General features: G+C 59.1%; 1 protein-coding gene across 2 annotated transcripts in view; it reads right to left on the bottom strand.

Moving 5' to 3' along the window:
• Nucleotides 1-12,793, bottom strand: part of PAPPA2 (pappalysin 2) — a 188,642-nt gene that overhangs the window by 102,901 nt on the left and 72,948 nt on the right. For both annotated transcript variants that reach the window (XM_045838564.1, XM_045838565.1), the window contains exons 5-8: nt 9,105-9,398; nt 7,241-7,433; nt 3,740-3,861; nt 335-824 (exon numbers count right to left, since the gene is read on the bottom strand). In XM_045838564.1, the coding sequence (XP_045694520.1) occupies nt 335-824; nt 3,740-3,861; nt 7,241-7,433; nt 9,105-9,398 (1,099 nt within the window). The remainder of the gene's footprint in view (nt 1-334; nt 825-3,739; nt 3,862-7,240; nt 7,434-9,104; nt 9,399-12,793) is intronic.

Genomic DNA, 12,793 nt, shown 5'->3' with positions numbered 1-12,793 from the left:
GAAATCAAACTGTCACCAGACAGGACTACCTGACTGCAATCAACCTATTTGTGGCAATGACTGTCAATCCAACAGCAACTCCTCACACACGAACCTCTTCTCTCCATAATCATATCGGGGGCTTCGGCAGTCCGAACACCCGCCTGTCCCTTTCTGGGAAGTATTTGTCCTCATCTCAGATATGCCACTTGAGAATAAAGTCCCCTCTGAGATTCTGGGCCTTTCTCCACCTCAGGGTATGTCAGAGTATAAAAGGGCAGGGGGAAGGAAGTAAAGCCCACCCCCCAAGCCCCGGGAAGCACCATGGAGTAGAGAGCCCCCCTTCCCGACTCACAGGTCCGTAAACTTGCGGTGAGGATGCGCCACCACCACGGGCAAGCCGCTGGCAAACGGGGGCTCGCGGAGAACCTGGTACCGCACAGGACTGCAGCCCGCGCACAGGGGGCTGCGGGGCCGGGAGGTCAGGAGCGCCGCGTCGATCTCCATCCGCTCATCGAAGGTGTAGACCTTCACCCCCACGACCTTCCCGTCCACGTGCAGTTTGATGGTGAGCGGGGTGTCGCAGAGCGTGTCCAGGGGGCCCAGGTGCACGGACTCCTGGTGCTCCAGCAGGATCTCCGTGTCGAAGAGCGCCTGGGAGGGGTCCACGGAGAGGTAGGTGACCCACAGCGTGAGGGTGTCGGCGTGCACCGGGTGCTGGAAGAGCAGCTCCAGGCTGCAGCCTTCCGCAGGGCAGGGCACGGTCATGTTCATGTGGTACAGGTGGAGCTCGGGGCTCCAGGCCTGCAGGCTCGGCTCACAGGGCTGGTCCACGTCTGGGGGCCCTGGGGGAGACGGACAGAAGGACAGACACATCAGGAACGGCCGTCAGCAGGTTAGCAGCAACCAGAAAGGAGAGAGGAGAAGAAAACTTTGAATCAGTTCCTATGGAAGCTGGCCAGCGTAGTGGGTTGGGCCGTAGGTCCTACCGAGGACAAAGGGGTGACAATTCAAAAGCCCTGTTTCGTTCCATGTCCCCTCCTTGGTACCCTTCAACGAGAGAGCTCCTGCTGGGGCCTGGGAGGGGAGCGACCCACACTGCGGGTGGGCACGCACGCAAGGCTGAGACAGAGAAGCTGAGTCATGTCCCTACAGACTCCTTGACCGGAGGAGACCTGTTTGTGTTAGCTTGTTAATCATTTAGGATAAATCAGTGCTCCTGAACCCTGTTTTATTTGTCAATAAGGCCGACGTTTGTCTCAATCTGACGCCACGCCCTGTTTGACCAGGTGCCACGGAACTTCCTTCATCCCCTGAGAGGGCGCCTGGGCCATCACACGTCTGGGTCCGGCGTGTGCGAGCCGGCGGTCCCCGCACGCAGAACAAGGCTGCGGGGGCCCTCTGTTCTTCAGGGAAGTGAGACAGGGGATCAGTAGCTGAGAAAAAATGTAATGGTAAACAATCAAGCATTGCAAATATTTAGGTTTCTTTTCTGACCCGTGAGGGGACTTGCAGGCGAAGTGCCAGGCTGGGAATGAGCAGGGTCGGGCTCCCCGTGCAGCTGTGTCGTTACCTGTGTGGCTGCGGCCGGCCGTTTGGAGCCTCAGTTTCCTCGTTATAGTAAAAGTACCTTTGAACCTCTGTCTTACTGGCTAGTATGGAAGGTCTATACAATGTTCCAGAAAAACATCTGCAAGCTACCTTTGCAAAAGTAGAATTATTTAGCTCTCCAGTGTTTGGAAAATAAACACTATTCCAAAACCCAGAGGAAACCAGTTAGGATGTTAAGTGTGGGGGGGGGGTGATGAGCTGTGCGTGTTGGGTGTGCTACACCTTAAGGTCCTTACTATTTTTTGCCCGTATTGAGAATCCATTCATTCATTCATTCATTCATTCCCCAAAAGTGGGCTGCGCACCTCTCCTACACCCAGCACTAATCCAGGTATTGGGGAGCGGACAGGGCAGAGAAGGCCTCGTGCTACCCGTCTTAGGACAGGGCGACAGGTGCAACGACAAACAGGCGGAAGGTGGAAGGGTCACTGCACGTGGTAATGGCATCTCTGAAGAAGAGGGAAGGGGCCTGAGGGGCTGCAGGGGGATGGGATGACGCCAGGGGCTGCTGTAGACTAGGGAACCAGGGGAGTTCGGACCAAGAAGAAAAGAAGCCCCTTCAGTGCGAACGTGTCTGGTTCGGAGGTCTGGTCCCCGCAGGGTTTAGAAAGCAGCCGGTGGTCAGTGAGAGCTTGTTCAGCATCACTAAACACGCCCGGAGCACGCCCGTACATGCGTGAGTTTCTGCACGCTCTGTGGGGGATGCAGTTACTTCCAAGGCGCATATTTGGAAAGTGACTTGGTTCTTCACCTTTTCAAAGCAGAGGAAGGCCAGTGTTTCTTAGCAGTATTTTCCAACGGCCATCCCAAAGACACTGCCAGCGTACAGGCTTTTGGAAGCCGTTCCGAAAGTAGCACCATCTGTCAGAAAGTTCTCACTGTGACCGCCTCTTAAACCACGTGAAGGCCCTCAGAGCTGACGTGGTCTGCCTCAGGACACAGAACGAGAATTCAAACCCAGAACTTCTCTTTCCTTTCACTTCTACCAGACAATTTTAAGTTTTCCCCGGAATTAAAGGGAAACAGCAGCGCGGGACAAACTGTCTGCCCCAGAAACGGCCTTTCGAGAAACGCCAGCCCCCGAGTGAGCCCAGCGCCCTGCCAGCGTGAATTTTACTGCAACTTCCCGACCTGTCCTGTCCCGAGGACTCCCAGCGGACAGGAGTCCTGCACGCTGGGTCAAGCAAACTGCCTCCCTGAAGGTTCCTCCCCGAGGCTCCCGCCACGTGAGTGACTGGGAGCCCCAGAGGACAGCTTGGGGACCCTGGGGACCTGTGCTCTCTCCATCTCTTCCCGTCAGAACCAGGACCGCACACTCACTCAAACGGGGCCATGCCCAGCACAGCTGACTGAGTAGTTTCTAGGGGCTTAATAAACACAAGTAAAAGAGAAAGACTATGGTTAGGGAAACACTGGGGGGGGGGGGGGTGACAGAAGCCACACCAGCCAGCAGCAGGGGCTGAGACTCACACAGCCGCCCCTTCGAGACTTGAGCTGGGACAACATACGTGCTCTGATTTGTCTCAGAGGCCCTGACATACCTACGTAGGTGACTGTGTACCCGAGAAGTTGGGGAAGAGACAGGGGAAGGGACAGCTGAGAAACACTTCCCCCCTCCTCAGAGTCCGGCTGAGATCGCATCCAGAGCACAACCAGGACCAGTGGTTAACAGACTCATAAAACAGCAAAAGGGAGAAGGATCAGTTTGGAGCGCCTGGCGCACCCCATGCCCACCCAGCCTGGCTCTGCCCATGTGTGCGTGTTCCCTGCAGCGTGTCCTCTGTCACCCTCCCAGTGGAGAGTGTGACAGGTCACCCCACGCTGCCCTGCTGCAAGGCCACTTGCTCCATGGGCCGTAAGCACAGGGCACACCGCGTGCCTGGGCTCTCGCACCCTGAAGTGTCTGCCTGCATCGGGGCCTTCTGCATCGGGGCCTTCTCCATCCCGCGGCCCTCTGAGCAGACCTCTGCCCCACCACAGCCACTGGGCCCTGCGTGAGGCACAGGCGGGACGTCGGCACACAAAGGTACGGGGCAGTGTTTCCCAGTGAATCACACTGACGCATGCGCACATACACGCCACGCCCCCCCCGCCCCCATCCCCAGTCTCGCAGCCGCCAGGTCTGAATGAAAACGCCGCGGTCCCTTACCCACGGCCTCCTCCGGCGTCCAGTACCCCGAGGAGTCGCACACGCGCCGGGAGGACGCCGAGTGCACGTACTGCTGGAACGCCCCGTCCTCCGCGCAGCCGCCGCACACGCTGCCCGGCGCCCTGCGGGGAGAGAGGGGCAAACGGGAGAATCCGTCAGAGCAAATGCAGAAGGAAAATTCAGAAGACCTCACGGGGTGGGGGCGTGGCAATAGATGGTGAGACCCTTGGGCCGGGCAGCAGGAACACCACTCTTTCTCCTATCACTTCCATCTTGCGTGGACCTCCTCTTTGTAAAATCCATAGTGGCGTGGGAAGAAATCTCAAGGTTAGCAGGCAGAGGAATTTCACCAGGTCTTGAAGGAGGCCTCCCTGGTTGAAGGTGGGCGGCTTCCTGCCTCAGGCATTCAACACAAAGGAACTTGGATCTGAATCCTCCACAGAGGACTTCTTCCTCGCTGACTCTCAGCAAGCCACCCAAAGCCGCCTTGCATCCCCCCACCCCTGCCAAAACAGACACCAATGTTTAGGGTAAACCTTTTGCCATATGGGGACTTAGGTTTTAAACTCCCCACTTTCAATCACATAGGTAACATCAGAGCCACGTGAAATGCAATGCCCCTGGGCTCTCGGTCCCCTGCGGAGACGGAGCTGAATCCCTCACCACGATCCAAGGTCCCCCACAAGTCCCCTCCTCCCCAAGCCCCACCTGCTTCACTTCCTTCGTGAACCTTAGGTCCCCGTCACAAGGAACTAGTTACCGTTCCACACAAACTATCACACCCTTCGCACAGCTCCCTGGTGAAACGTGCTGCTCTCTCTCCTGCCAAATAGCTTCTCCAAGCCTCTCTGTTTAGCAAACTCCTACGCAGCCTTCAACACCCACCCCACTGTGACCTTGGCAGTGGCACTCAGTCTGACTGAGCAGCCTGCACGTTCTCCTCCAGCGCCCCCTGCGCCTTCTGGCTCTTGCCCTAGGGCACTGCACTGGTGTGTTGGGAATTCCCCCGTCCCCTCCTTCTTCGCCCGGGAGAGGTCCAGACCCAGAGGGACCCATTCTTTCCACGCCTAGCAGCTGGTACAGGCGCGGGCCTCGGCAGGCAGTATCTCCAGTGGGGTGTGCCTTACAGGCATCCCTGAGACCATCTCTACAGCCTGTGGAGACCTCTCCCAGCACCGCCTCTGGGGCCGCCGGGAAAAGGACAGACAGTGGCTACATAACAAGGGGCAGTCACTCCATGAGGCTCGTCTTGGACACTCTGAACCTTTTCAAGAGCCCAACTGCGGACCACACATCCGGAAATGGAGGCATCGAATCCAAGTTTCTCAGCAGGTAGGGACCAGAGTTATAGCAGGCAAAAATACTAGAAAGCTAGTGTTTATGTTAAAGAGGGGTTTCAAGGATGCCAGCAGCCCCTGAGACGCCTGGCGTGGCACCCCGCGGTGCTTTTCATAAATTGCTACTAAGTCTCCTGAGAAGCCTGTGTTTACCAGGGGGCACTCAGGCCCAGAGCAATGAAGTCAATTGCCTGAGGTCACTGAAGTCCTTTGAGCAAAGTCCCAAACCCCAGGATGTGTCCAGGACTTTGGAAAGGTGTCGTGAGCTCCATGCTCCAACTGCTCTCGGCAGCCCTGCCTGTGCGGACACAGCTCCAGACCACAAGCCCCGATGCACTTGACCCTTCCTGGTGGGGGTGGGGGTGGGGGGGGCCGCTGCTCAGCGTGTGGCCCAGCTCCTCCCTGACATCCAGACTCCAGATTCCTGCTGGGGAGGAGTAAACACAGCTCCCAGCGTGACACAAATGGCGGGGTATGTGACGTGCGTCTCCCCGGACACACGCAGGGGGAGGCCGCAGCGCTGCAGTCCACCGGGCTGGGGAGAGGAAGCGAGCACGGCCTTCCCTGCCAGCAGCCTCGCGGGGAGCCAGCGCTGAGGTCTGCTCTATCGCAGCGTTTGCACCGGAGAGGGGACTGAAAGATTAAATTGTTTACGTGTGTTACATAAACGGGCGTAAAACTCCACTCTGCACAGGCCCACTGAGGACCGGTACGACCGTTGCTGCACAAGGCTCACGCGTCACAAGGACCTGTGAGCGCTCGGGCGCTGTGACAACCACAAGTGCTTTATAGGACAGAGGTGCCCAAGTGGCGTCATCGAGGTCTCAAGGGCAGGTGGCGAGGTCCCAGAAGGACAGGGTCACAACCTGGAAGAGTGGCTCACCTGCCCCCCCAACCCCACACCCCCATGTCGCCCCGTCCCCTCGCCCAGCTTTCAGGAACCACGCTCCGGGACGTGCAGCTCCTTCGCCAGGGCCTCACCCCGAGGGGAGGCTGACACACGGAAGAGGGGCGTCTATGGGATGGTGCTGAAGTAACAGAAATAACATACCCCGTGGTCCCCCTTTCTGAAGCCCCACGGATGTCCCCCGTCCACCTCTCTCCAGGTGGGGGGCTGGGCCAGCACTGTGGGCCGCCCAGGCCCCCAGCGTCCCGCTTACCCTGCAGGGGCTGTCCTTGTTGGAAGGACCGAACGGGGGCACCACAGGCCAGATGCCTGGCACGGTGCATCCCCCAGGGAAGGGCCAAGCAGACCTCGGCCACCCCGCCAGTAGACGACAGTGGCAGGTTGGGACGCAGAGCGGCCCGCGCAGGTCACGGAAAGGGCTCTGGTGCTTCTTGTTACAGCACATCCCTCCATCTGCCCCAGTGGTCGGGGGTCTTTTTTCCCCCCTTCGCTCCTTTGGACAAAAACATCCCTGGTGTCCGTTTACACCAATATGCAAAGGACGAGTGAAAACTAATTTCAGATACAGTGATTCCTCCTTCCCTAGACACATGTCCGGTGTCCACAGTGGCTGGCCAGGAACCAAAGGCACTGCCAGCTGCGCGGGCGGAGAGGAACATGAGCAGGTAAAGACAAGGCCACAAGACAGTAGCCGCGAGTGGGGTAGGCGCCGGGTACACCGGGAGGCAGAGAGGGCTCGAGAAACACCCTCATCATCCAGGTGAGCCCCTGACGCACAGCTGGTGGCAGTGGGTAGCCTGCCACCCTCCCCCAGGACTGACCAGAAACACACACCTCGCTTCCCTGCTCCCCAGCACCACTGTGCAGGGGCGAGCCTCTGCGGCACCCCTCCCCCAAGGACAGGGGCTGACCCGGCCAGGCGGCAACGCCATCTCAGTGTGGTCAGTTCACCTCTGCCCTACCGGGCAACACCTCCCAGCTCCCAGAGGCCTGCCGGATATGGCATTCTGCAGAAAACACCTGCAAGGCCCCTCGCCAAGGCAGGAGCACAGGTGACAAGCCCCTGGCTTCCTGGGGGCCCACGAGCCCCACTGCCACCAGGACAGGACTGGGCAGGCTGGAGGGGGCGCCCCAGCAGCAGCTGGCTTGGCTCACAGTTCCCAGCTGGGCCTCCCCCACCGCCACGCCCTCCCCCTCGTGCAGCAGAGACACCTCGGAGGAAACCCGCGGCCCAGCCGGGGCGAGGGCCCCTCTCACCTGTCGTACACCACCCCACTGATCGGGGGCAGCCAGTGGATGGTGAGGGACTGGCTGGTCTGCCCGACGACCACCGGAGGGACGGGAATGGGGGTGGGCTTCCGGCTGTCACTCCACTGCTGGTACACGAGGTCCAAGTAGCAATGCATGCGGGCCACCTGGTTAGGGGTGAAGCTGTCGGTGCAGTTGTCGTCTGCGGAGACAGAAAAGGGAGCGAGAGAGACACGGGGGTTTCAGCCTGCCAGGGCCAGCACAGCGGGGGCCACTTCTGCCCCGTTCACCGCTGAGTCTCCCGCACCTCACACGGCACCTCACTTTCACTGGCCCCATGAACACCTGTCCAGTGCACACAGGTGTTCTTTCCAGGACGCGTCTCAGCTGAAAACGGGGGAGAGAAGGCACAGAGCAGCACGTGCGCGTCTCTAAGCCCGGGCCCTTACCTTGGACCGGGGCTGGGCTTGGGTGGGTCCAGGTTGGGGGGGCACGGGGCTGCTCTGGGCCAGCAGCTGCTTATTCGGGAAGCCACCAGGTGGCAGTGTTTCAGCACATGGCCTTTTCAAGTGGGCCCCTTTGTGGGGCTGCAGACACCTGACACCTGCTTTGGGCACAGCAGCTCTGGCCAAGGTGAGTCTCCAGGGAAGAGGCTCAAGGGGCCAGAGAGCCAAAGGTCACGGAGGCGGCAGGCCTGGAACCGTGGTCCCCACCTCACTTGGAGCTGGGCGCATCTCCCCACTGGACACATTTTTTTGTAGCGTCAGAAGGGAGCTGCTGTTTTTAGTTTCGGGCCTTTTCTGATGAAAGCGCACGGGTCAGACACCTCCCTCTGCTTCTTCGATGTCTCCTCTGCCCATGTCAAAGGCGGGGCTTAAACAGCTCTGTCCTCCCGGCCCACCGCCGGGCCGCTCTGCCCAGACAAGGGCCACTGTGTCTTTGTCGGCAGGGTGGGTGGGAGTGGGCGCTGGCCCTTATGAGTGCGACGCCCCTGAATCACACGCCAGAGTGAGATTTGGACGGGGTTTGTCCAGGGATGGGACAGGCGACAGGCCCAGCTCACCACTCCTACCCTTCAAGGGCAGGACCAGGGTCCTACGGTTTATTTACTTTTATTTTCTAGATAGTTCTACAACTTAGCACCAAACAAGCCCCTGGACCTTACAGAAAAATCACCTCCTTCCTTCCCCACTGGAATAGGCCATTAAATCGAACCTGTCCGTCATTTTAGGAGTAAGTGGTACATCGGAACCCACGAACAGGGGACTCCGCCTAGCATGGCTTTCTGCTGGAAACGAGGAAGGCGTCAGGGACAGAGGAGGAGCGTGACCCAGGATGACCAGGGCGTGACCAGACAATATAGTTGTTTCCAAGGCCAGGGAAGTGCCATTCTTTCCTTTTTAAAGACTCTATTTATTTGTTTTTAGAGAGAAGGGGAGGGAGGGAGGAAGAGGAAGAGAGAAACAGCAGCCAGGGGCCTTTCCTGCCCACCCCTGAACAGGGACCAAACCCACGACCCAGGCACGTGCCCTGACCGGGAATCGAACCGGTGACCTTTCCCTTTGCAGGATGATGCCCAACCCACTGAGCCACATTAGTTTTCAAATGCCCAACGTAGGAGTATGTTTTTCTTTTAATCTCCAGCGAAGGGGGATTGAGTCAACGAGACCTCTGAACGTCTCACTGTTTCCTTAAGTTCTTCAGAGACTCGAAGAAAAGAGGAGGCCGTGAGAAACACGCTTCAACTCAGGCAGGACCGACTGCTTGACAACCCTCCGCTCCTCCCGCTCCTGCTGCTCCTCTGCCCTCCCAGCCCCCGCCTGTTCAGGTGCAACCTGAACCCAAAACGAGCCCCGAGAGGCGTCTGGGATACCTGTGTAGCTCATGTAGTTGCTGAACGGAGCCTCTGGAAAGTGGGTGGGGCCGCAGGTGTCATTGGTAGGCTCGGGGTCCTGGCACAGCTTACTCTTGGGGGTGGGGGCCGTGTCGGCACAGAGGTCCCCAGTGTCCATGGAGGGCACTGTCTCCCGGCAGGGGTCATCGCAGGACTCTCTCTCGCTGACCCCCTTGAAGACGTGGTAGAGCCCCAGGACGTGCCCCACCTCGTGGACCATGATGTTGGTGTGGCCGGGCATCCCGTAATAGGCCGGGTTCAGGACAACGCCACCTGCGAGGGAAGGTTTGGAAAACCTCTCTGAGCATCGGGGGTTCCACGTCAGCCTCCACGGGGACACGTTGTAACTTCTCGTGGCCTCAGTTCCTGCTCTTCCCTCTGGCCACAGACCCCCTCTGAGCTCACCAGTAAACATGTCACCCCCCAATCCCAGGGAGGATACAATACAGACAAGACAACACAGCAGAAGGAAGGGTATGCGTTCAGGAAAATCCCAAGGTCCTGGGCCGCATACGGTCATTCTTCCCACCGGAGCCCAAGGTTGTGGGGCCGCACTGACTAGAACTAACTTATGGGCTGGAATGTGGTCCCAAAGCTAACCAATCGTAGGACCATGCTCTGCCCTGGAAACTTCCTCCAGGCCCTCCACCTGTAAAGGGAGGGGGCGGGCCAGCTCATCCCTAAGCCCTGTTCCTGCGGTCACCGGGCCGCTGAGAGCTAACATGCAGGACTGCGCGAGACAACCGTAAATGCCACGTGCGCAAATCTGTGTCATCACAGACTGTCACCGCCTCGGCCTTGCACTTTGTGTTCCGAGATTCCCGTCTCTCCGCAGCCTCAGGGGAAGGGAAAGGCGGGGAAGGGTCAGGCGTCCCACGTGCAGAGCTGCCGTGGGCTTTCCCGGGATCAAAGCCAGGTTCTCTGCCTGGAGATGCGCGTGGCCTCCTGCCCACCATGTCACTCCGTCCTTGCTCTCTCTGCCGCCCACCGGGACCCACACTCTCCGCCTCTCCACTCCACCTGAGACAAGCGTGTTATGAATTGTTAGAGGAGTGGGTCCCAATCATTCGCCCACACCCACACGCACACCCACGTGGGTGGGAGGAGAAAGACATTAATTATTTCATGGCTTAGTTTACAAAAGTTCCTTCACGTTTTGATAAAAAAAAAAACGGCACACACGCCACTCCTTGATAAAAAATGACAGGCACACGCATGCACACGCTTCATGCCAAAGCCTGAGTGAGGCAGAGAGACGTGTCTCCCGGAATCTAAAGAGGAATGCGAGAACTTCTCTTCATAAAGAGGGAACGAGACACGATGAATAATAAATGAAAGCTGAGTGCCGCAGAAGGGCCAGCCCTGCCCGCCCTCCCCAGCACCTGGGTCAGACCAGCGAGGTCCGAGCACCTGTGGACTCTCCCCACCTGGTCAGAGAAACTCACGGTCCCTTCCCCAGAGCTCCGAGGAGGGGCGATGAAATGACCGTGCACTTGCTGCCCCCCAGTCCTGTTTTTTGTCCCTGCCCAAGCAAACGGGCAGCGTCTCCTAACGCTGCTGCCTACGCTGCCCTCCTGTTTCCACGCCGGCAACGTGGGTCAGGCGCTGAGGGCTACCGGGGGTCCTCACGCCACTGCACGGAAGCCCGTCTCACACAGGGTGGCCTCTGGAGTGACCAGGGCTCCTCCTTTGGCTGCGGACACTCGCTGGAAACGCATCGATCCCTGCTTTTCAGAATATTCCTGGAAGTTCCCCAGGCTGTCCCTGATCCCTGCCATGGTAATGACAAGGGTTCCTACCTCGAAGGGTTGTTTTGAAGACTGACTGAAGCAGTCACGCAGACAAAGAAGCATGTAGCTTCTTTTCTAGAACACAGGAACTCAAGGTGTACATCAGGCCATCTGCCGATATCACAGTAATTATACGCTGCAGCCTGGACGCACACGCGTGTCCGCCCCACCCTGCTGGCTCCCCCGTGGCCGCCTTCACTCATCAAGAGAACGGAAGCGAGAGTGTGACCACAGACGGGCAGGCCTTCCGGGGGGGAACCAGGCGTCGCCGGGCGAAGCGCACACACAGCCCCCCGCAGGGAGTGCGCACCGGCCCCCCCAGCTGCTCACACTTGGTCTCCACGCCGCTCTGACCCGGAGACCCGCGGGCACCCAGAAGACGGACGGGACCTGGACAGAGCTGGAGACAGACCGGTGCCCGTTCTCTTCACAGACGGCACGCCGGCGGTCAAAACGTACTCCCAGCAGCCGGCGTGAGTGAGTGGTTGCCGCAGGGACAGAAACACTACGGGCTGGGGCTGGCAGCCTGATTCCTCGCAGGTCTCGCAGGAGGTCGTGTGTGCACAAGACGCCTTCACTCTGTGGCGCCCACGACCTTTCCCTTCCCACTTCTCTCGTCACGGGGGACACGACGATCACTTCCTACACTCAACACCACTGCCCGTCCTTGCTCGTCCTCATCTCTGGGGCGCTCGAACGCAGAAGAGGGGTGAAGCTCGGTGTTGGGGCGGGGACCGGACCCACTCCCTCGGCTGTCTGCTCTCACCTGCCACCCTGAGGCAGGACGCAGGAAGACGTGCCGAAATACGGTTTCGACCACCCGTGTCCCCCGGTCTTCAGTCTGAGACGCTGTCAGGCGCTCTCCACCTCTGCTGGCCTCCCCAGCTCCTGTCCAGCAAGGCTGCCTAGGGGCCGAGGCTGAGGCCAAGGCCAGAATCACCGGCACAGGGGAGACCGAGAAGCAGGAGTCTGCACGGAGGGGTAACAGTGTGGAAATACTAACATTGTACCCCAGCGGCTCCTTGCTTCCCTCCCCTGTCTGCTGCCGCCGATTCCAGAGCCAGACTCCACCGCATTCGTTCATTACCCCACCGGGAGGCAGGGGACAGTGTGAGAAGCAAGGGGGGAGGGGAAGGAGGTCCTTTTCTGACTGTGAGGTTTCTACAGCCTGTGACACCTGGGCCTTGAGAGGCCTCTGGGCTAAGCCGGCATGGCGCATGAGCACAGGACAGTGAGCCTTGCCTGGAGTTACCGATGTCACGACTGCATCCCCACCTGGAAGGGATTCTCCTAAGCTGGGGGAAGAGCCACACGATCAAAAGGAAAGAACGATGGGTGGGCACGTATGGGTGGTGGTGGGAGCAGGTGAGGTGAGCTGTGCTGCCCCTTCCGAGACCCCGGAGGAGGGGCCAAGATTCAAAACGGTGCACGTGACCTGACGGTGGGGTCCTGCCTCACCCCCGGGGAGGCAGTCCTGGGGACGTGCCTAGCTCTGGAGGAGAATGGCTGACCAGTGAGGCTAAAGGGACAAGGGACAGAGAGACCCCCAGAGACTCCCCAGAGGTGGGACCTAGGATGGGAGCACAAGTCATCTCAGGTGCCCAGCATCACCTGGCAACTAAGGACAACATGGTCCTTTCCCCTATGGCCATGGCCTTGACAAGCCATGATCACATTAGATGCAGCGCCAGGCGAAACAACTGACTAAATTTCTACCGCCCAGCAACACAGGGCTCAACATAGAGGTTAAGTTCAGTGATAGAAGAGTAAGGAAGAGCTACACTGCATGCACACCTGAGTGCACAGGCTGGGCTTGAACTCACTGCCTGCCGGCACCCCCGAGTGTGCGCAGAACAGCCTACGAACGGGGCTCCCTGG

This window comes from Phyllostomus hastatus, unplaced genomic scaffold (assembly GCF_019186645.2).
Source record: "Phyllostomus hastatus isolate PE091 unplaced genomic scaffold, TTU_PhHast_1.1 phas_contig_283, whole genome shotgun sequence".
Taxonomy (NCBI): Eukaryota; Metazoa; Chordata; class Mammalia; order Chiroptera; family Phyllostomidae; genus Phyllostomus; species Phyllostomus hastatus.
This window is presented reverse-complemented; position numbering and strand designations above follow the sequence as displayed.